Source organism: Cyanistes caeruleus, chromosome 8, assembly GCF_971803275.1.
Source record: "Cyanistes caeruleus chromosome 8, bCyaCae1.hap1.1, whole genome shotgun sequence".
In the NCBI taxonomy this organism is placed as follows: domain Eukaryota; kingdom Metazoa; phylum Chordata; class Aves; order Passeriformes; family Paridae; genus Cyanistes; species Cyanistes caeruleus.
Window position 1 is genome coordinate 18,392,237 of NC_141708.1, and position 22,417 is coordinate 18,414,653.

Below are 22,417 nucleotides of genomic sequence, written 5' to 3' on the forward strand. Positions count from 1 at the left end.
AAGTACCAGGGGGGGAGTTGGGGGTGGGGTGTTACATTCTGAAGTCAAACACTGACCTTTACTTCCCTTATTTGGCTAGGGAAAAAAATTACCTCAAACCATTTTTGGCTCAAAATCTCAGCTTCTAGCTATGCTATCAGAATTCCAGAGAAGACCTACAGATTCCATCACAAAACTGGACTAGAAATTGCTTTTATATTTCAATGAAAAAAATCAATTTTACTTCCTGCCAGCTTTAACAATCCTACGTCCATTGGCTTAGCATTTTGGTTGGCATGGTAGTGAAACGAAACGTGAATCTTTCCATAGGGTAATGAACAGGGTCAAGAAAAAATGAGAACCCAGTAGTGACTACAGCTGTTACCATCTTCAGCTTGGCTGAAGTGCATGTCAAATTGATGTTTTGCTTTACATTTAGAAGCTTGATTTATGTAGTTTTGCACATTTAATTTTAAAGAATTGTTTGAGAACTCTCAGGTTTCAAATGCTTTGGGATGCAACAAGTCAGCCAGGTGGTGATGATGGTTCTAGAGAGTCCACAGGCTGTGAAGAACAGGTAAGCATCTTGCCCCTGCTTCAAGCTGGGTCCCATTGGACACTGAGAATCCCCTCTCTCATCACTGGATTATGAATGTTGACCAGAAGTTACTGAGGAGCAGGCTGGGTGCTGTGTTCAAAGTTAAACAGTTAAACAGTTAAGATAAAAACTTACTTGTTCAACATAAACACAAGGCTGATGTCTGTCCTCCTTCTCAGGCCTGTTACCCATCTGTGTAACAATCCTGTAACATCACACTCACCAGTTGACTTCACAGCCAATTTTAAGGCTAACCTGTAGCACTTCAGTGTGAATAGATAAACCGCCTGGTGGAAGGTGGTCAGAAGATACAACTGGTGCTATTTTTACATAGCTTCCCACCTTGACTGTGTACACAGCAGACACAATGTTCTCTGATCTCACCCACTCCTCCATGCCACGTCCCAACACAGAAGAGCAGCTGAAACAACTTAATACAGAACCAGCAGTCACTAAAAATAAAAATGTCTCAATTTTCAGTATTTTTTTCTACAGGTGAAGAGACAATAGCCTTATGGGAATCTAGAGGTGTTTGGCTAGTATCTGCTCAGATACCTTTATACTGTAAAGATCCTGACAATACAAAAATGTTAAGCTAAATTAACAATTCCTGATGTTCAGAATAAAAGATTTTAGATGGCCTCTCAAGGAAACCCATCATTTCTGACACAGCTCTGCCCAACATGGTTAACACTCTCCCAGCACAGCTGATTCCAGCCTCTTCAGAGCCTGGCCTCTACCACACAGGTAATGCACACAGATGCATGGCCGTGCACCATGGAGGTCCCCATCTCTACAGGCTGTGAACTTCAGGAAATACCAGTACCTTGCTGTAACTCCTCACACGCAGCACTGAATCGGTTTGTTACTGTAAAGAGTTGCAAGGTATAGGTAGGAACACATACCAAGCTGGCAAAGCCAACGTAGTAAGTGAGCAATGTCTGCCCTCGGACTGCGGGATTGCTTCCCATCTCCTCTGGCTGCTCTGAACAGCTAACGGGGCACGTCCCTTCTCCCGTGTTAACTCCCCAGCATACCATTTGTAGTGTGTTCAGAGGTCAGACACAGGGCAGGTCCCTCGGCAGCCCCCGGGGGCTCGGAGCGCTGCTGTCAGGCTGCCAGGCGGGACGCTGTGCCTGCCTGAGGGGCACGCCTGCTCCGCGCCGCCCCGGCCCTCACTGGAGCGCCCCGGCGGCCTCGGAGCCATGCTCGGCCTGCCCTCAGCCATCAGCGCTTTCTGCAGGCGCTGCCTCGGTGCCGGGCCGGGCTCTCTGGGGTCCGTGCTCCTTCTGGGCCGTCTCCGGGCTGCGGCGCCCCCCGTGTTCCCCACGCCAGTGCCGCTCCCACACATTTTCTTACTCTCCCTCCCGTCTTAAAGCCTCTCGGCATACAGGTGTCTCCTGCCATCTCGCTCTGGGCTGCCCACAGCCTCTTTCACCCTCTCTGTGCCTCCAAGCTGGCCCACTGCCCTGTCTTCCCTGGCTTCTGCCTCCAGGCACCCTCCGAAATATGTTGTCCTTCTAAGCTGCACCTGTTTCTTCTCTGTCATCTTCCTTAATGCTTCTGCTGGACCATCAGTCATAATTCAGCTGAAAGCCTGACAGGAAAATCGCTTCAGTGTAGCGCTGGCAAAGGGGCTGGCTGTGTTCACCCCCTTGCTGAGGTGTTTGGTTCGGCCGGAGCCTGGCGCACCCGCCATCAGCCCTCACAAACGCCTTGAGAGCGGCCCAGAGCGCCGAGGGAGCGGGGGGAGAGTACCGGCCGCCTGGCCCCTCGGACTGGGCTGGCAACCAAAGCTTCTGGTCCAGCAGCCGCGGAGAAACCCGGTCCTTTCCAGCTGCCCAGCTAAAGGGCCCAGCTAAAGGGCAGGCAGGAGAGCCAGGACGAGTCATCAGGGGGGTCAGGCCCTCAGCTGAACCATCTGCAGGAATCAGATCGGTTTGGGGACAGCCATCTGTGATGGCCACTAAATAAAGCCTGCTGTGGGTGACTGGACCTCTGACTGTTTCAAATATAACCCCAGGATAGGAGGGCTTGATAGAGTATTTAATATTCAATATTTTTTATGGTTGGCTAACTCTGTTTGGTGTACCATGCTGAACAAACATGTAAACCTAACCAAAACGTAGGATGTAGAGAATACAGGCAATACAATGCAAACACATAATATACCAATTCTTCATGGACTGCACGTTAAAAAGTATGTTTCTGAACTAGGTCAGGTTGTATATTTTAAATGCATATTCTTGATGACCTCCTGAATCTTATCTAGAATATAGTAGTTCATCTCTTCAGCAGAGTTGGTCAATATGAGTTTATCGCAGCTGTGCTCCATAAACTATGATGACTCTCCACCTGTTCCTGGCTGAATTAGAGAGATTTCAAAATGGGAATACCATTTTTCTACCCCCACTCAGTCTTACATTAAAAATATAAATCATCTTCTCATTCTTTTTCTTCTCTTTTTCTTGATGACTGTAAAAAGGAAGGGAAGGGAAGGGAAGGGAAGGGAAGGGAAGGGAAGGGAAGGGAAGGGAAGGGAAGGGAAGGGAAGGGAAGGGAAGGGAAGGGAAGGGAAGGGAAGGGAAGGGAAGGGAAGGGAAGGGAAGGGAAGGGAAGGGAAGGGAAGGGAAGGGAAGGGAAGGGAAGGGAAGGGAAGGGAAGGGAAGGGAAGGGAAGGGAAGGGAAGGGAAGGGAAGGGAAGGGAAGGGAATATTAACAGAAAATCAAAATGTAATACATTTTGGATTTAAGTTTTTTCTTATTACAAATGCAATTGTTAAGCAACTCAGAATAAAATTTCCATTTTCATAAAAAGGAAATATCTCAATATTAAAATAATGTGAAAGAAAACGTCCAACTTTAATATTAATCTATATAGGTTTGTATGGCATAAAAACTGAAAAACCGTGTGATAAAAATCTAACATTACTTATTTTGGCATTTTAGAAAGGAATCTAATGGTGATATTATTTATTGTTTTTATTTCTCAAGGGCCTTGAAAGCCTACTCAGGAACAAGGTTTCCTTTGTACCAAACAGTACAAGGACAGAACAGAATAGACATAGACTATACCTATGCAATCCAGTCACAGACAGCTATGAAGTAGTACTGACCCAGACTTGTACATCTATAAAAGGCAGTGAAGGTTTTTCTAAAAATACTTACTGAAGTCCTGGATACATTAAATATTTCATTAGTGTAGTCCTGTGCTTGAGCTAATAAATTCTGCCTCTCAGTATTTGGAAACCAGCTATCACCTTTAAATTAATTAATTATTAATTAATTCTAATTCATACCTATAATTTAAAATATGGCTGTATTAGAAGACTTTTCTAAAACCAAAAGCAGTTTATTCCAAATTTCACCTTTATCCTGTTGGCATCTCTGCCAGTGAAAAAGGTGCTCTTGCTGCCACCTTCAGAGGAGCCTCTCGCTACTGCGGCTTGTCAGTGACCAAATACCTACATTAATCTGATGAGAGAATAATAGGATCAGCAGCTGCACATGAGAACTGGGGAATATTGGAGCAGAATATAAAAAGCAAATAATGTACAGCAAAACATTTAATCTTGCGCCTATGGAAGACTTTTAGCACGTGATATGAGTAATACAGACTCTGCATGCAGACTAGTCTGGGACAGATAAAAAAATACCACTTTTCAGAGTATGTGGGAAGTTCATACCCACAGGAAGTCAGAAAATGAAATACTTGTGGACAGATTTTAAAGGATCATAAAGTTTTATGAGCTATAAAAGCTAAAACTAGGCCTTAGCTATTTAGTTCTGCTCAAAACTGAAATCAAAATAAGAATTTGGCTTGAGTTATATTATAAATTAAAATAGATGGTAGAGTTACATTTTGGATCTGGTTATTCAGAGTTCAATAAACAGACTTGCATTAAACAATATATTTGATAAAAGTTTAAGCTATATGTGCCTCAAAACGAATAATCAAATAGTTCTCCAAATCTTGAGGAATTCATACCACACAGAAAAGATTCTTACCTTCCAACATCATTTATAAAGAATTACCAAGGTAGCAGTGAATGTCATGTCATATTGAATTCAGAAATCCATACTGAATATTCATATTGAATTTCAATAGAAATAGATTACTGAACAGATCCAGTGAGGAAAAATAGTTTTTCTCCCTGTCCTAGCATTTAAAATTGTGCATGTTGGAAAAAAACATTAATTTTACATTTACATTGTGAAGATGGTTTTGTTTTTATGTGGTAGTGAGAATGAATGTGCATAACTTGAGAAAGAAATTGAGCTCTGGGGCTTTGCCTTATCTAGTAATAATCCTGTATATATTTCTCAGTATCTTTGCTTCAGAAGTTCAACTACAGTTTCCAGGACTTCTGATATGAAAATCTTTGTAGACTGTGATAAAAGGCAAAATAAATGTCAAGAAAATAGGGAAAAGGTTCTTTTTCATAATTTTACAATTATACAACAATCACAGGCAGGAAAGTGCTATTTTGTGATTTTTAACCTCTATAGGTAAGGCCTCACTGGAGAAGAATATTGTTCATCTGTGGAAATAATACCTTAAATACTATGGAAAAACTTGTAAAGAGTTTAGCAGTGATGGATAAACCTCATTTAGTTATGGAAGCTGATATCTGGCACACTGATTAAAAATACTCAGTTGCAGTCTGTTCTTGTCTCTTTTCTGTTGTCTTCATGGCAATTCATCTATGTCTGTTATATTCTGAGTAAGATGAGGTGGCTGTTAGCACCTTGTTTATAACATCTGTAACATCCTTTGAACAGTAAGTTGAAAGTAATGAGTGGCAGGCATCATTCAGGCCACTCACACATGACCAACAGAGTGCATCCAGACAGGCTTAGACCATCTTTAGACTCTTTCCTCCACATGCATTTATACGTTGCAAGATTTTGACAGGAGTACAAAAATGTGCTCTTCACAGATTTCAGTCTATTCTTGTAGCTACCTCCAGCAAACAGAGTGGCTGTGGTAACAATTCATTTCAAACTTGAAGCCAGGAATCTGTTCCTGTATATCTTTGGCATGTCATACTGGAGCTCAGAGAGGGTACAGCCTGCATCCCGCATATTCTGATCCTCTTTCAAACTCTTAATACAATAGGGTCTCAAATACATTGTGAGCAGAAGAAAACAACCCCCCCACATTCTATTTTGGTATGTTGAGCCTGAAGTCTATTGGCTGGGAGCTGTCATCAGACATGACCATATGTTACCCAACGGTATTACAAGTAAATCCTAATTGAGTGCAAATTGTGAAGATTAAAGTCATCTCAGATTTAGCTGTATTATGTTGAGGCAAATGTGTTTCAAAGTCCTGTTTAAAATGCTGGCAATTCTCAGCACAAAAATTAAAAGGCTGTCATTACCTTGGATTTTATGAGCTGTGCTAAGTGTCTGGAGTTCCATGTTTGGAGCCCTTAGTCACAGAATGTAAGAACAGTCCTTTGCAGCTCAAACTGAAAAATACCAAAGACAATGTATTGTCAACAACTTTGTAAAGGATATTAAATATTGATACAACTTAGTCACTGAAGAATCTCATGGTATAAGCTCTTCATAAATAATGGTAAAAGGCAGGATGAGTGCTGTTCTTACTGTGGTTAAAATCAGTATTACATTTAAGCAATCCACTTTCAGGATAAGCCAGGACCAGTTTGCAACAGGCAAAGCATTACCTTTGGAAACAATTAACTGCTAGAAATATCTTCCTTGATGATTGAAGTTTATTACTGTTTCATAAGAGGCCTGTGAAGTAGTAAGGAGCTGAACTTCATCTATTGGTGCACTTTGGATGATGCACTCCATTTTAATGAGATTAAAGGTTTAATGCAGATAAAAGATCTGTTCAGTGCACCTGGATTCAACACAGGGATTTCAGTGCGATTCAGAGTCCAGAGTCATTGGAGAACTATGTTCATCTTGATCGATAAAAGCTTCTGACTTCTTTTCTATTCCATACAAAGACAAAATGATCAGGACACATTTCTTGCTGTTTTCAGCACTGATCACATGCATCATATCTGCCGAGGAAATCTTTCAGCCAACTCTAGTGCTGGACATGGCTAAAGTCCTTCTGGACAATTACTGCTATCCTGAAAACCTAGTGGGAATGCAAGAAGCCATTGAACAAGCAATCAAGAGCGGAGAGATCCTGGACATCTCAGATCCAAAAATGCTGGCCAGCGTCTTGACAGCTGGAGTGCAGGGAGCTCTGAATGACCCAAGACTTGTGATTTCCTATGAGCCATTACCACATGCAGTTCCCAAACAAGAAGCTGAGGGCTCCCCTACTCGTGAGCAACTCCTGAGTCTTATTGAACATGTGATCATGTATGACAAGCTGGAGGGCAATGTTGGCTATCTGAGGATTGATTATATCATAGGAGAGGAAGTTGTGCAGAAAGTTGGAGCTTTTCTGGTGGACAAGGTCTGGAAGACACTGATAGAGACATCTGCCCTGGTGATAGATCTTCGTCACAGCACTGGGGGACAGATTTCTGGCCTCCCCTTCATCATCTCATACTTGCATGAACAAGACAAGAGGCTGCACATTGAGACTGTATACAATCGTCCCTCCAACACCACCACAGAGATATGGACACTGCCAAAAGTTTTGGGACAGAGGTACGGCAAAGACAAGGATGTCATTGTTCTGATCAGCCATCACACCACAGGAGTGGCTGAAGATGTGGCTTACATCCTCAAGCACATGAACAGAGCTATCACTGTTGGAGAGAAGACAGCTGGGGGTTCATTGGACATCCAGAAGCTGCGTATTGGTCCTTCCAATTTCTATATGATGGTTCCTGTGTCACGATCTGTGAGCCCCTTGAGTGGGGGTGGACAGAGCTGGGAAGTGAGTGGGGTGATGCCATGTGTGGCTACTGAGGCAGAGCAAGCCTTGCAGAAATCCTTGGACATCCTGGCAGTCCGCAGAGCAGTGCCTGGCACCGTTAGCCACCTCAAAAACATATTAAAGGACTATTACAGCTTAGTGGAGAGAGTGCCTGCGCTACTGCGGCGCCTCGCCACCTCTGACTTTTCTTCTGTGCAGTCATCTGAGGACTTGGCCACCAAACTCAACACTGAGTTGCAGGCTTTATCTGAAGACCCTCGCCTGATGGTCCGAGTCATGATGCCAGGTGAAGCTGCTGATCCCCCTGCTGACAACCCAGTTGGAATGGCAGCTGACTTACCTGACAATGAGGAGCTGCTGCATGCCTTGGTGGATACTGTCTTTAAGGTGTCAGTATTGCCAGGCAATGTTGGCTACATGCGCTTTGATGAGTTTGCAGATGCCTCTGTGCTCGCAAAGCTGGGGCCTTACATTGTACACAAAGTGTGGGAGCCGCTTCAAAATACAGAGAACTTGATCATGGACCTACGTTACAATACTGGAGGACCTTCCTCCTCTGCTGTGCCTGTGCTACTCTCCTATTTTCAAGACCCTGCTGCTGGTCCTGTCCATCTCTTCACAACTTATGACAGATGCACCAACCATACACAGGAGCACAACAGCCAGGCAGAATTGCTGGGCCAGTCCTATGGGGCTAAGCGTGGCATCTACCTGCTCACCAGCCACCACACTGCTACAGCTGCTGAGGAGTTTGCTTACCTCATGCAGTCCCTGGGCCGTGCCACACTGATCGGTGAGATCACAGCAGGAAGCCTCTCACACACCCGGATCTTCCCTCTGCTGCAGCCTGGGCCAGGAATAACTCGTGGCCTAACTATCACAGTTCCTGTTATCACCTTCATTGACAACCATGGGGAAAGCTGGATGGGTGGAGGAGTTGTTCCTGATGCCATAGTGTTGGCGGAGGATGCACTGGAGAAGGCTGAAGAAGTGCTAGCCTTCCACAAGAACATGGGAGTACTTCTGGAGGGTACCGGGCAACTCCTAGAGGCTCACTATGCCATCCCAGAAGTGGCTGCTAAGGCCAGTGCTATGCTCAGCACCAAACGGGCCCAAGGAGGTTATCGATCAGCTATAGATTCTGAGACTTTGGCTTCCCAGCTCACCAGTGACTTGCAGGAGGCCTCTGGAGACCATCGGCTTCATGTCTTCCACAGCCATGTGGAACCAACACCAGAAGAGCAACTTCCCAATGTGATTCCCAGCCCTGAGGAGCTGAGCTACATCATTGAGGCACTCTTCAAAATTGAGGTATTGCCGGGGAACCTGGGTTACCTTCGCTTTGATATGATGGCTGAGGCAGAAACAGTGAAGGCCATTGGGCCACAGCTGCTGCAGATGGTATGGAACAAGCTGGTGGACACGGATGCCATGATTATTGACATGAGGTACAACACAGGTGGCTATTCCACTGCCATCCCAATACTTTGTTCCTACTTCTTTGAGCCTGAGCCTCGGAAACACCTCTACACTGTCTTTGATCGTAGTACTTCCCGCAGCACAGAGGTGTGGACTATCCCTCAGCTCGCTGGCAAGAGATACGGCTCCCTCAAGGACATCTACATCCTAACAAGCCATATGAGTGGCTCAGCAGCTGAAGCTTTCACTCGCTCTATGAAGGATCTACACCGGGCCACAGTGATTGGTGAGCCCACAGTCGGTGGAGCCCTCTCAGTGGGCATTTATCGTGTGGGTAACAGCTCCCTATATGCCTCCATCCCTAGCCAAGTGGTGCTCAGCCCAGTCACTGGGAAAGTATGGAGTGTGTCCGGGGTGGAGCCGCACATCACCATCCAGGCCAGTGAAGCCATGGCTGTAGCTCAGCACATTGCCAACCTGCGTGCCCAGGTGCCACAGATACTGCAAACTGTAGGCAAGCTCGTGGCAAATAATTACGCCTTTGTGGACATTGGGACTCTCATAGCATCCAACCTCACAAAGAACATCAACAAAGAAAATTATAAATTAATCCATACGGAGGAAGAACTTGCCAGGAGGGTGACTGCCATCTTAAAAGCTCTTTCTTATGATGAACACCTGAAATTACTCTACATCCCTGAACATGCCAAGGACAGCATCCCAGGGATCATGCCAAAACAGGTACAGTTCTCTCATACTCAGCTATAGAGACACCAGCTGGAATGGGTGCATTAAGTCAGATACCTTATCTTTTTTCTAGCCTATACCATAAACCCATCCAGATTTACTTGTACCCAGAGGAGAAGCCACTGCCTGAGTAGGTTTCATGGGCTGAACTCTGACACTTAGGGTTGTAGTTTGTGGATTAGATGGTAGTTCTGGCATAGATTTTGGAAACAACTTTCAGGCTGTGGATATCGTTGCCATACACCACAAGCGAAAATGCAGGGCTCCTTCTTCTAGAAGGAAGATTTCTCATTGTTCCTGTAATCCCTCCTCTTTCAATGATGCAGCTTTTCCAGCTGTAATTAATTCAGAAATCTTCTGGTTTCAAACCCAGGTTGTAATTTGATGGAAGTTTAGTTGGACTAGAATAAATGCATATAACTCACTAAACATGCAGCCATGTGCTCATTGATGAACTTTATATAAAATTGTAGCAGCTGACATCTATTACACCAGAAGAATCAGCAACTCTTTTGGTAGTGGCAGTGAAAAGTTGTTCTAATTGTATCTCAAGCTCAGCATCAGACAGTTTCCAAGTGACCTAGAAATACTTTGGAAGTATCTGGGTGGAAGTTAGGTGACCCCAGGGAGAAATTGATTTTTAATAATCTACTTTTGCCCTTGCTGTGTGGTTTGCATAACAGTCTGTGCTTTGTTCTGAGTCTGAGTGTTTATACACTGGTCTGCCTTGGCAATCTTTCTTGTTCATTGTTGTGCTGGAGGGAGCTCCCAGGAGCACTTGTTAAAATTCCATCTTCAGATTAAATGGAGGGTTAGGATAACCTGATCCCTTTCTTGGATGAAGTTAGCTGCTTTCTGGCTACTGCACTAGCATGGCTATCAGAGGCGTATTTTCTCCAGGGACTCATAAAATTACTTTTTAAAGAGAATGCATTTGCCTTTGCAATGAACCAGAGTAGACCAAGTGTCAGGTAACTATTAAATGTTTCCTGGGGGAGGAAATCCGTGGACTTCTACATTCTGAAATTTTTGGCATGCATGATTTAAAGTGGCTGTGACCTTTGTGGTATTATCACAAATACTAAGGTCAAGGACAAAGTAAAAGTATTGCCAGGGTAGATTTTTTTTTTCAAGTTTGTTAACCAAGAGATGCTGGCCCCATTCTTGCCTCTAAGATTAAATGGAAATAATTAATTAAAGGAGTTTTCTATTCCAGCAGTCTGCCTCCTAACTTGGTTGAGTGTAGAAAACTTCACTCTAAAGATATTTCAATGCTTTTGACAGAGTTCCGTGCTCAGTTATTGTCAACAAAGCAGTAGTGACATATCATAGCTTCTCCCTATTCTACAGAATGGAAAAATCCTGCAAATTAGTCATTCTGTTCACTGAAGGCTATGAATTAATATTGTTGGTGGTTTTTACTTGTTCAGATCTTACTTTATTCAGACCTTAAACGTTGAGAACAGGACATAGAGTTTAAGTATCTTATTTGTCATATACATAAAAATCTGATCCTGATAGAGCTAGTGAAGAAATGCCATTATATTATTCAATGCCTCTGTTTTACCATAGTTCTTTGTCAGGCAAAATTATTGGAAGAGGTCAGATATCCATAAGAAGGAAATCACATCAGTGTGGATGAAAATCAGGACAAATGTGAAATTTCTCCAAGGTGAAATAATGTATAAAGAGCAGAGAATCATGTCTCTTACGGGACTAAAATGGTTTCCAGAGGCAGAAGCATTCCCTCATATTGCTGGAGGAAAATGTGAGTCAAATGGACAAGAGAGCATTATGATGTTAATGAAGACACTGAAGTCATTAAAGGATTTTCCTTGAGATGGAGGTAAAAAGAAATTCACCCATTCCACAGAGCCCTAGGCAGCAAGAGCACCTTCATCTCGTGTTTTGCTTTTGCAGCCATAGGAGAGATGCTTTCTGTGGAACATTTCAGTATACCCCAGAGAACAAATACCTTTAGAGTACAGTAAAGCATATATGGTGGCACTAACTGCATTTGTAAATTTAAAAAAAAATTAAAATTCAGCTGCTCGATACATGGACATGGTGGCTGTCTTGATCTATATCACATTTATTCCCTAAAAACCTAAGAGATAGTTTTTCTCTTATGCTACCTACCTTCCAAGCCACCCTCTCCCTTGACAGTAGAAATTTACTGTTAATGACCTTGATGGTAAAGCAGATCCAACACAATTAACTGAAAGTGATGATGAATAACTACAGGAAGGATGGGATGGGACACAGAAGACAGACAAGTGAAATGCGTGCAGACCTTTGCATCTGCTGCACCAGAATAGCTGCTGGAACACTGTACAGGGGAGTGACTGTGTCTCCTCTAAGCAGCAGCAAGGTCACTGCTAGTCAGAGTTGTCAGCTGCGTGAATGCCACTTTCCAAAGTCAAATTTCCTTAAGTCAAATTTTGTCTATATTTTTTGTGATCCAGAAAATAACATTTTGCTTATAAGGCAGAGCTCTGTAAACTTGCTGACCTGCAGTTTAATAATCCCTGCTTCTTATTCTTCTGTCTCTCTCTCCCTCTCCAGTCAAACCTTCTTCTATAAACTGAAACATTTCGGTTTGTGACTGTCTACCTATGGAAGAACAGCTGCCTTATTTTGGCATAAGTGTTATGTCCATTTTAAGTGATGAGGGGTCTCCCTGAGTGATTATTTTGGCCCCTTCTTAATGACCAAATGCAGTCTTTACACCTAAGAGAATTTTTGTAATGATGGTTTAGATAAGCAGCTGAAAATGATGATCAGAATAAAAGGCAAAAACTAATCCTTTATAAAGAGAAATTGCTCCTGCATGTCAAGTCTTTCTGTTTCCAGATGAATAATATGTATATATAGGAGAGTATTCTACTTGCTGAAGGAGGCAATAGTTAAATGTGCTTCACCAGAAAGAAGTATGGTTTGCTTATATCCCTTCATTAATGAGTGAAATCAAAATGGGCAGCCTCCAAGTGTCAAGATAAATAATCAAATTGCTACATCTATTGCTAACAGGTGGAAAAACAATTGTTGTAGGCCCATATGATGTTGATTTATATCAACATAACCACAGTAAAGTCAGTGGCACTATGAAAGTTTATGCAAGAGAAAAATGTCTCATGTTTAACTCTCATTGGCTTTTTACCTTTTGCAATCTTTGCTTGCTTGTTTCTAGGGTGATAGTAGTTCACTGCACAACTTTGGGAGGAAAGTTAGCTTGTTTAGGGGGAGTCCTGTAAAAATGTAAATGGGTTCTTCAAAGTTCATAAGCTGAGCACAAGTCAATAGGGTCAAGCTGTTGCAGTAAATACTCATCATCATCAAACTGGAATGCATAAGGAAGAATATAATCAGGAAGACATGAAATCTACATTTAGCTCTAAAGAAAATTCATCTAGAGTATAATATGCACAGTTTTGGGCAATGGTTTTCTGGAAGGATGTAGCTCAAGTATGAAGACAGCAGAAAATAGGGACTGGAGTAAAGAGAACACTGAATAAAAGTAGCCTTCAAAATGTTTAAAATATTTCAGTTGTTTATTCCAGAGAGAAGAAAACTGAGAGGAGACGTGAAAACAGTCTTCAGATATTTAAGAGACTGTTTCAAATATTAAAAGAATAATCTCTTCCCTTGTCCATAATAAACAGACCAAGAAGTAATGCACTTAAACAGTACAAAATAGTGAACTTTGACTGTTTACACTAGATCTTAAAAACATCTTTCTAATAGTAAGGCTGGTGACGTACTAGGGTGGACTGCATGGAAATCCAGTAAAATGTGTGTTGTTAAGAGCAAGTGAGAATGAGTTGTCAGGTTTATAGCTGATCCTGCTCAGTCCTTGAGGAACTAGGACTAGGAGGAACAGTTCCATTCCAGCCTGTGGGTGTGCACAAGGAACCCAAATGTTCTAAGAAAAGTGCAACCCTGCCAGTCAGCCCTCAAGATCTCATGGTTCTTAAACTAATCTCAGCGTTTGCAGTGGTATTGCAAGGGTATTGGCTGATAATATTTTACCAGCCAGCAGTTGACAGCACTAGTGACCTTAATGGAAATCAGAGTTATCTTACAATGGTCAGCACAAAAATAGCTGTGAAAAAACAGGTTCCATCTAAATAGACAAAACTACCTAAGGGAGAGATAAAAGGAGAGAAAAGAGGGAAGAGAGGCACGTTTAGAAAAGTGATTTGCCCATGGCTGGGGTTTGTGTCAATGGCAGAATCAGAGATCAAACTTCATGCACAAGTCCCAGGGCAGCATTCTAAGGTTCTATTTTCTGAGACATCGTGTGTTTTATTTAGGTCACTTACCTGTGGAAGGAGTCTGCAGAATAAGACTGAAGACCCTAAATAGTTAATAAAAAAACATTTTTCTTTGGCTTAAAGTGGAGTTAGCTTGGAGGTCCTTTAGTGTAGCTACATTGCTTATAGTGTGCACCTGAGGGTTTATATTCAACAGCAAGTCATTTGTATGTAAACATTGTCTGACTAAGCAGCAGATCTTACTTTCAGCTGCATCCTGTCCCAGCTTGTCCTTGGCCAGCAAACAGAGCCCTGCCTTCCAAAGGAGAGCATGTGCTTGCCTCCTGAAACTTGACTTACCTCCTTAGGTACCTGCAGCACGTGGCCCATGCTCCAGTGTCATGAGCCTGCTGCTTTGCAGGGCAATCACTCTCTAATGTCAGTCACAGGCTCCTCACCTCTTTCACTGACAGGTTCAGACACTTTCCCTGGCACCCCAAAATTACATTCTGAGTGCTTTTCATCTGATCTGCAGTCTTAGAAGTTTTAGAATAGATACATTTTCATGCCTTTTCCTGCGGCCATGAGGAGCTTTCATTTATATCCTTGCACATTTATTTCACCCCTTGAGACCTCAGGCTTTAAGAGAAACCTGCCCACCTTGAAATTTATAATGAATTTTCAAGAGTTATCAGGGAACAAAAATGTGATGCATCATAGTAAAAGAACAGGTCAAGAAAAAATTTATCAGTTATTATTCTTAACATGTTTATGGGTATGTTTTTAGCAGTTATCACTGGAGACAAAGACATTTGTGTGTTCAGTTAAAATATCATTAGTAAGTGGCTGTGAGTAGAATAGCAGTTTTATTTGTAGATACTAATTGTTACTAATGAGGGATGTTTTTATTTTCCTCCTGGCAGGGGGACCAGTAACTCTGCACTACACTTAAGTTCTGTCAGAACAACCAAAGCATGCTGGATATATTTTTCAAAACTGTGATTTGCTAATCAAAGTACAGTGGGCAGATCAAGTAGCATTGCTGTCACTGGGAAGTGGATTGGAGATTACAAACTCAGCAGAGCTGGACTGATGTATTTACAGTCCAAATGTAAGGGTTATTTTCACAAGGTATGGTGATAAAAAGGGGTACAGAAAAGAGTTTGCTTTTATCAGCAGGTCAGCAACTACTGGCCAACAGGGCTTTTAAATTAATGATTGAAATTTTGGTAATTTTGGCATACATCAGGGACTAAATGATGAAGTATCATACAGTGGGTAATATTCCCGAAGGTAACCTTGAGCTGTGTCAAGCACAGCTGCATTCACACACTGTGGAAGAAACTCTTTCTGCTGTGGCAAACCTGCTTTTGGCAGGAGCACAGCTCCGGGCCAGAGCACTATATAGGGGTCAGGAGATTACTTGACTTCTCTGTAATTGCAGAAAGCCCAAGTACCTGCCCAGTTCTGTGGCATGTTGTAGACTGGAAGAGCACCTCTAGCACATGGCTCACTGCTGGCTCCTTGTTCTTTTGACTGTAAAAGCATGGACTGTCTGGGTATGAGCTATGGCAGAGGGCAACTGATTAAAAATAAGGTATAACACCAATTTCACAGCAACCGTGAGGAGAAAAGACCAAATGGCTGAAGGTCGTATAAATCGTATGAGTTATAAATTCTTATCTCAAGCTGAAAGAGACTGTTCTATTTTCAGATACCACATACAAAATAGAAGTTTGGCAATAGGAGCTGGCTATGTCTCAATGCATACTGGGGTTACTAGAATAACTTTATTATTTGGCTACACGTTTCTACTAAAATAATATCTGCTGTTTAATAACATAAGCTAAGCAAAATTAAATAAAACGCAACCCAACACGTGAGGCTCCAGGCACATGGCCTCCATATAAGAGATTTAGCATATCTACTTCATGAGTATCCTAGCACATGCCCAACACATCAGGTTCCTCACTGTCACAGGGACTGGGTCATTAAGAGGGGCTGGGGCCACTCTCACCTGAGCCAGCAGCTGTTTGTCTGATGAGGCTAATCAAGAGATTATGAAAGTCCCAGACGCTGTGTTTAGAAACAACTCATAAAGGCAACATGTGGGCTTGGGTGGCAGGTCCAGGACTGGCATCTATGCTGCAGGCTGGGATTGCTCTTGTAGCCTCTTTGCTTCAAGGAAATTCTTGTGTTTTTGAAAAACAAACTGAGCTCTGGGAAATAGATACCTGATCCATATTCTGTGAATGTTATTAATTCACTTTATACTGCGCAAAAATGCATCAGGCAATGCTAACCTATGTTTTGTGTACAGAAATATTGTAAAATTTGTTATGTTTTTCAAACTTGGTCACATTCCTCATGCGTGTCCCACCTGGATTAAACATGACCCACATAATTTTGTGTCAAGCTCTGAGTGCCAGCAAATCATTTGTTTTGTTTTTCTGTACTGTTTCAGATCCCTCCGCCAGAAGTATTTGAAGATTTGATTAAATTTTCATTCCACACAAATGTGTTTGAAAACAACATCGGCTATCTGAGATTTGATATGTTTGGAGACAGTGAACTTCTAACCCAGGTGTCTGACCTAATGATAGAGCATGTTTGGAAGAAAATTGTTCACACGGACGCATTAATCATAGACATGAGGTAAACCTTTGAATGGCAAATAACCAAAGCTCTTTCAAAGCAGCATTTTATTTGTAACAGTGAATTAGCTTTGCATGGCTTGCTGTCCTGTTTACAGGCTAACATTGCTAAGATTAAATGAGAAAAGGAAAACATCCAAGGAAAATAATAACAGTCTGGAAGTATATCTCAAAATAAGTTGTATCATCACTTGAGATGTTTAGAACTAAATAGGCAAATTTAGGGAACAGTTTTCAGAATGCAATTCTGGATGTTATATGTGTTTTATTTCTCTAATTTCTTTCTAATCTAATTCTCCGTGTGCCACATATATATATAAATATATATATATATAAATCTTTTCACTTCATGTAGTGGCCAAGTGATTCAACAGTCAAAAAGACAGATGATGTTTAAGGCTGTGTTACATTTCATTGCTGTATCTGCAGTGCTAAATAATTCTGGGCAATCATGTCTGTACAGAATGGGCCTTGTGCACAGAGGTACTTAGAGGCACTGCAGCACTGCTGGGCCCTGCTGCACCAAGCTGCAGCATCATACACCTGCTCTCTGCTTAGAATTCTGTTGAACACTCCAGTGTGTCAACAGTGCTCCAAATCCTATAAGCCATAACATGTCATCCATTTGTCACCAACTATCAAAGCAGATTAATATAAAAATGTACATTTCCTACACAACATTTAGGGGAGTAATTCCCTTGCTGTGGTCCAGAGCTAGTGTTTGAGTGAGCCCAGAACATTACAAATATAAACCAAAGAAAGGAAGGACTTTCTAAGAACTTGGTTTTAATGTTAGAACCACTTGGATCTATTGTTATCATGGGGCTCATAATATTCTTAATATTCTTGTGGGATTTTCAGCAGAGGGAGGAAAAGCTGAGCACATTGATGAGAGCAGAGACAGACATCTCACTGTGTGAGCACAGAAGAGGCAAGGCAGCGACCAACATAAGACACCCGTGGCTGAATTTGAATTCAGCAAAAGCACCTTCCAGTTGACTTGAGAGGGGATTGGGACTATCCTCTTTCTTTCCTCAGTTTTCTCCCAAACTAAAACTTTCAGGGCTGGGGGCACAGAAACAGCAAAGATGAAATCATGTCTCAGGTACCAGATGGTATCATTATAGCTCCTTTCATGTGTTGTTTGATTTTGGTTTATTTTTTTAATATTTAATGTATTTTCAGTCCTTTGAGTGCACATAAAAGACCCAGTCCTGAAGGCATATAAAAGAGAGCCCCAAACAAACCTTTTGAAATTCTCTGTTAGCCAATCTTACAATTTTAAGACTGATGATTTAAATTTTGTATGGGATTAACTGTAATGAATAATGTTACTCATTTTACAAGTTTTCCTCCATGAAACAGCTGGGCCACTCATGAACTTCATATTTGGATAATTTCAATTTTGCATGGGATTAACCATAATGCAAAATGTCTCTCACCTTAATAGTTCCCCTTCATAGAACAGCTGTGACACTCTAGAACTTCGTATTTTTAACTCTCACATCATTGATAGGAGACACTGATAAAATAAAAAGCCTCGCTAAGGTCACATAAGACATATGTAAGAAGGAGTACTAGCATCCAAAAGTTAAGTTAAAACTCTGGCAACTGCTCAGTCACTGTTACTGGCTAAAGTTACTGCAGTTTCACTGTCTGCAAGGGAGTCCCAGGGAGAGCATTCCAGCATTGCCCTGCCTGCCACCAACTTCAGCCAGGAAGGCACCTGTGGGAAGCTGGGCTGAGCTGTCTCGGGGGCTGTGCAGCAGCAGCAGCAGCTTCTGGCAGCACAGCACTGACAGGGACATGCTGAAGATATTTATTTAACTTCTAGCCACTCACAGTGTCAATCATACAGCTCCCAAATGCTGAAGAAGACATAGCTTCACTCTTCAGAAGAGAGGCCTCCTGGATTGTTGGATCCTTTTCTGGAGGTGAAAAATCTTAGCTATATATTAAACTGAATAAACTCATCTTCCATCAGGTTTTTGCTGGAATGACTGTGCCAAGTACTCCTAAAATCACCTGCAGGAAAATACTGAATCCTCACTATCAGTAAGTGAAGTACAAATATTTCTAGAGCTGTATGTGCTCTAGTATTACTGAAAAGTGACAGGCAAAAATATTTTGGTACTTAATTGTGTGTGTTCATAGCAGCGGCTCTCCAAAGACAGGCTCTTCAGTAAAATTAATCTTCAGAGACTGCTATGGAATTAAACTGCAACCAAGTTTTCAATTATGACTGTGCTAAATGAAGCAACTAACACAATCTTTAGGCACAAAAAAATGACCTCATTTAAACCACTAAGTTTTCTCATTTTGTGTAGCAAAAAAAGAACACAACAGTTCTACAAGCATATGTTGCTTTAATTGGAATCTAAATTTTATGTATTAGGGTTTAGGAATGCACTCCTTGCTGCCTATGTCAGGAATAGAATGGGTTACTCAAAGGAGAATAGCAAGGGGAAAAAAAAATCTAAGTTTTGTGTTTCCTTTTCAAGTTAGTTGTGGGCAATAACAATCCAACACTCTTAGACAGGATTTTGTTTATCTGATAGACGTGCAAATGCTGATAGGGAAGAATGAATGTAAATATATCAAAATGTAGCCATAAGCCTTTTTGGGACTAGTATTAAGGAACAATACTTGGAAGGGAGATTTACTGCCTGACACAAATTTTCCCTTGTTTCCTTAATATTTTTTAATTTTTGTAAAGGTACAATATTGGAGGCTCCACTACACCCATAGCAATCCTGTGCTCGTATTTCTTTGATGAAGGACACCCTATTCTCTTGGACAAAGTTTATGACAGACCCAGTGACTCAGTAAAGGAGATATGGACCCAGCCACAGCTCAAAGGTAAATGACAATTTCTTTTCAGAGCAGCTTTTCATTTCAGATGTCTTGCCTTGTCATTTTAAAGTGAGCCATTAAATCCTATAACTCATTTGGTTAAAGCACCTGCCATGTGCAGCTCAAGCTGTAGAGAACATAGAAACAAAAAATGTGCATTTCAGCCATGTCACTCAATGCCATCTACAAACAACAGTTTAGCACTCCTAGAAATGGGGTATGTTAGGTACAGAGGTCTGTAAATTGGTCCCCAGAAGTTTAGTCAAATATTGTGTACAGCAGCTGTAACCTGTTGCTTTTAAAAGCTGTCAAAATTAAAAATTAATCCAGTGCTGCCTAGACCTCCAGTAATGTCTCTTCCAACACTTCCATACACATTTATATGCTGTTTCCTACTACCTGCCTGTGTAATCCTCTACATCAGTAGACGAAAACACTGTAGTACCCCAGTTTTTCCAGAGAAAAGAAAAAACACTAAATTTTGTATATCTGGGTGAGTTTGAAGCATTTGGCAGTGTGTCACACATACCCCACATATACCTGCCCCAGTTTGTGGAAGTTGAAAGGATGCTGCAACATGAAAAACCAGAGCTCTTCAGTGTTTATGAACTGCAGTTAGAGTGCTAAGTCCTAAACATGTGGTTTAATTATTTTCCCCTATTAAGCCAAGACAGTAGCAAAAAAATTAATGTTGTCTGCAACTGTTGGCCTGGATCATGCTGAAATGGTTAAACTTCATACCAGTCTGCAGGGTCCATCTATTTTCCCAGGCAGTCAGAGGTGGGCTGTGCTTACGGATACGATTTCTATGGACACATTCCAGTTCCCATCAAAGAGAACAGGCAGACTCATATTAACTTCAAAGGAGCTGGATCTGGTCCTGTATTATATATATCTACTGTGAAAAGAGTCTTCTAATGGTTATTATGTTTATAGTGAAATGAGAAAACCAAAGATGGTGTGAAAATTAATTACCATGCTATTGGGCCCCTCTCTTAGAATTTACCATGAGAATTATATGTCATTCTATTACTTACTCATACATTGACATTTTTAGAGCAGTTTAGTTTTCAAGTTATCAAGTCCTAGTTATTACCCACTGGTGACTTTTTCAAAGCAACTAAACTCTCAAAAAGTATCTAGAATGTCCAGATATTTTGAAAATAAGGTTCAAAGCACTTCCTCTTCCTGTCAGCTGTTTTATGTAAGAAAATGAGATACTTGGCTCAGATTCTAATAATAAAGGGGTATTTGTTGAAGGGTTTGGGACAAAGGCCGTGGATAGCTTCCATTTACAAACTATAAAAAAGCGGTGGGAAACCACTATAATTGTAATTTCATAAAGTAATGCCTGCTCAGTTGCAGGTCAAGGTCTATGATAGCCATGTTCCTAGAACAGGGATGAGGGTGAAACTAAAGATGCTTCTGGATGACTTTGACTACTCCTGCTGCAATGGTGAAAAATGTCATTTTTCTCAACTATCTATTCTGCTAGTCTGATGAGATCTGGAGCTCCTGCAAAAATCAAAGCCACAGAAGACATAACAGTAGTAATCATGAGCTGGCTTCTCTCCTTATGCAGCTCATAACCAGAAAGTGATGGCACAAGAGCACCACACAGGAAGACAGCCTTTTTAACAGCATATACTCTGGGCTAGTGTTAAAAGTACTTTAATACTATCATAGGCATAAAGTAAATTTCCAGATTTCTCGGGTTGGTAATAGCAGGTAGGGAGCAAAGCCTCTATCTTGGCTTCTCTTTGCTCTATGGTACAAATAATCTCTGAAAATGGATTCATTTCTGATGTGTGTTTTCCTACCTTACAGGGGAGAGGTATGGCTCTCAGAAGGGGCTGGTAATCCTTACCAGTGCTGTGACAGCTGGGGCTGCTGAAGAGTTTGTATACGTAATGAAGAGACTGGGCAGAGCTCTCATCATTGGGGAGCAGACCAGTGGTGGCTGCCATTCCCCACAGACATATCAGGTAGATGAAACCAACTTCTACATCGTCATCCCCACCTCCAGATCAGTCATCTCTGCAGACAGCACCTCCTGGGAAGGGAAAGGAGTCCCTCCTCACATAGAAGCACCAGCTGAAACAGCACTCATCAAAGCAAAGGAGATGCTCAATGCTCACCTACACAGCTCTAGATAGCCCAGTGGAGGAACACATCCCTAGTTTTTACGGAAAGAAAGCTAGCTACCCAAATGTAAACCCTAGAAAGAAGTGGGAGCTTCATTTCAACCTCTATGGTCAGTGATTGGGTCCCTGTACATAGCTCAAAGTTACTCCTTTCCAACATGCTGGCATTTTTCCCCACACTGTGTAACCCAGCTCTTTCTGTGCATAGTTGAAATACTTCAATAATTCACTGAGGTTTCTGGATTCCTCTGTTCAGTGTGTCAGGTTTTTTTTAAATTGATTTACCAGTCACAGATTTCCTTTTGTCCCATAGAAAATCCCAGTCATCAGTATTGAAAGCATGTGAACAACTTTGAAGACAGAAAAGCTTCTTCTTCTTCTTCTTCTTCTTTGTAAATTGTGTACATTCCTATTTATATATCTTTAAAAATTAACAGTAGTTGGAAGACCCTGTTTTCCAAAGTGCAAGAGCTAAATTAAGTCTCTTCCCCATTTCATCATTTAGGTGTATCAAAAGTAACCATTCCCAGTCTTGTCAGGGTTGCTGAGACTCCTGGTGTTTGAAAAGAACATGCCTGCTTCTCCCAGTGTCCGTCAGAGGGGTGGATAAGCAAGACAAAGGCAGTACATACATTGACCCAGTGCCCAGATCAACAGACTCAAGGAAAAGAATCGTATGTTTTCACTTAAGGCTAAAATTAGATTTCTCTGCCCTACCCCCACCCCAAAAAAGAAAAAAAAAAAAAAAAAAGAAAGAAAAAAAATAATAAAAAAGCTGTCAAATATCCTTTGCACCCTGCTATCAAGCTCCATATGAAGTGATAGTATATTCCAGGATAACTCACACAGATAATGTTGAGCTTAATGCACAACATTCTTTGTCTTTCCTACAATTT

The 22,417-nt window shown here is 41.6% G+C and overlaps 2 protein-coding genes across 5 annotated transcripts in view; one reads left to right on the forward strand and one right to left on the reverse strand.

Annotated features, from left to right (window-relative positions):
* The window catches only part of MAPK8 (mitogen-activated protein kinase 8), a 268,471-nt gene extending 266,452 nt beyond the window's left edge, over nucleotides 1–2,019 (reverse strand). For 2 of the 3 annotated variants that reach the window (XM_086900418.1, XM_086900429.1), the window contains exon 1: nucleotides 1,615–2,019. The gene's annotated coding sequence lies outside the window, so the exon portion shown is untranslated. The remainder of the gene's footprint in view (nucleotides 1–1,614) is intronic. The other variant, XM_086900420.1, reaches the window with a different exon arrangement.
* On the forward strand, nucleotides 1,327–22,285 carry RBP3 (retinol binding protein 3). Of its 2 annotated transcripts, none has more exons than XM_086900395.1 (5): nucleotides 1,327–1,503; nucleotides 6,233–9,611; nucleotides 16,335–16,525; nucleotides 19,241–19,383; nucleotides 21,205–22,285. In XM_086900395.1, exons 2-5 carry the CDS (start codon nucleotides 6,564–6,566, stop codon nucleotides 21,531–21,533), a joined length of 3,711 nt encoding a protein of 1,236 aa, XP_086756521.1. In that variant the 5' UTR covers nucleotides 1,327–1,503; nucleotides 6,233–6,563; the 3' UTR covers nucleotides 21,534–22,285. The 2 variants fall into 2 exon arrangements, 1 of the variants encoding a protein (XP_086756521.1); XR_015290049.1 differs by lacking the exon at nucleotides 1,327–1,503 and adding an exon at nucleotides 18,509–18,579 and having other exon boundaries at nucleotides 2,266–9,611.
* The last annotated feature ends 132 nt before the right edge of the window (nucleotides 22,286–22,417 follow it).

Bases quoted from the DNA above. Each gene is read 5' to 3' on its own strand.
- RBP3 (XM_086900395.1), top strand. From the start codon at position 6,564: ATGATCAGGACACATTTCTTGCTGTTTTCAGCACTGATCACATGCATC. The intron at 16,526-19,240 runs GTAAACCTTTGA...ATTTTTGTAAAG, and splicing joins GCATTAATCATAGACATGAG to GTACAATATTGGAGGCTCCA. The intron at 19,384-21,204 runs GTAAATGACAAT...CCTACCTTACAG, and splicing joins GACCCAGCCACAGCTCAAAG to GGGAGAGGTATGGCTCTCAG.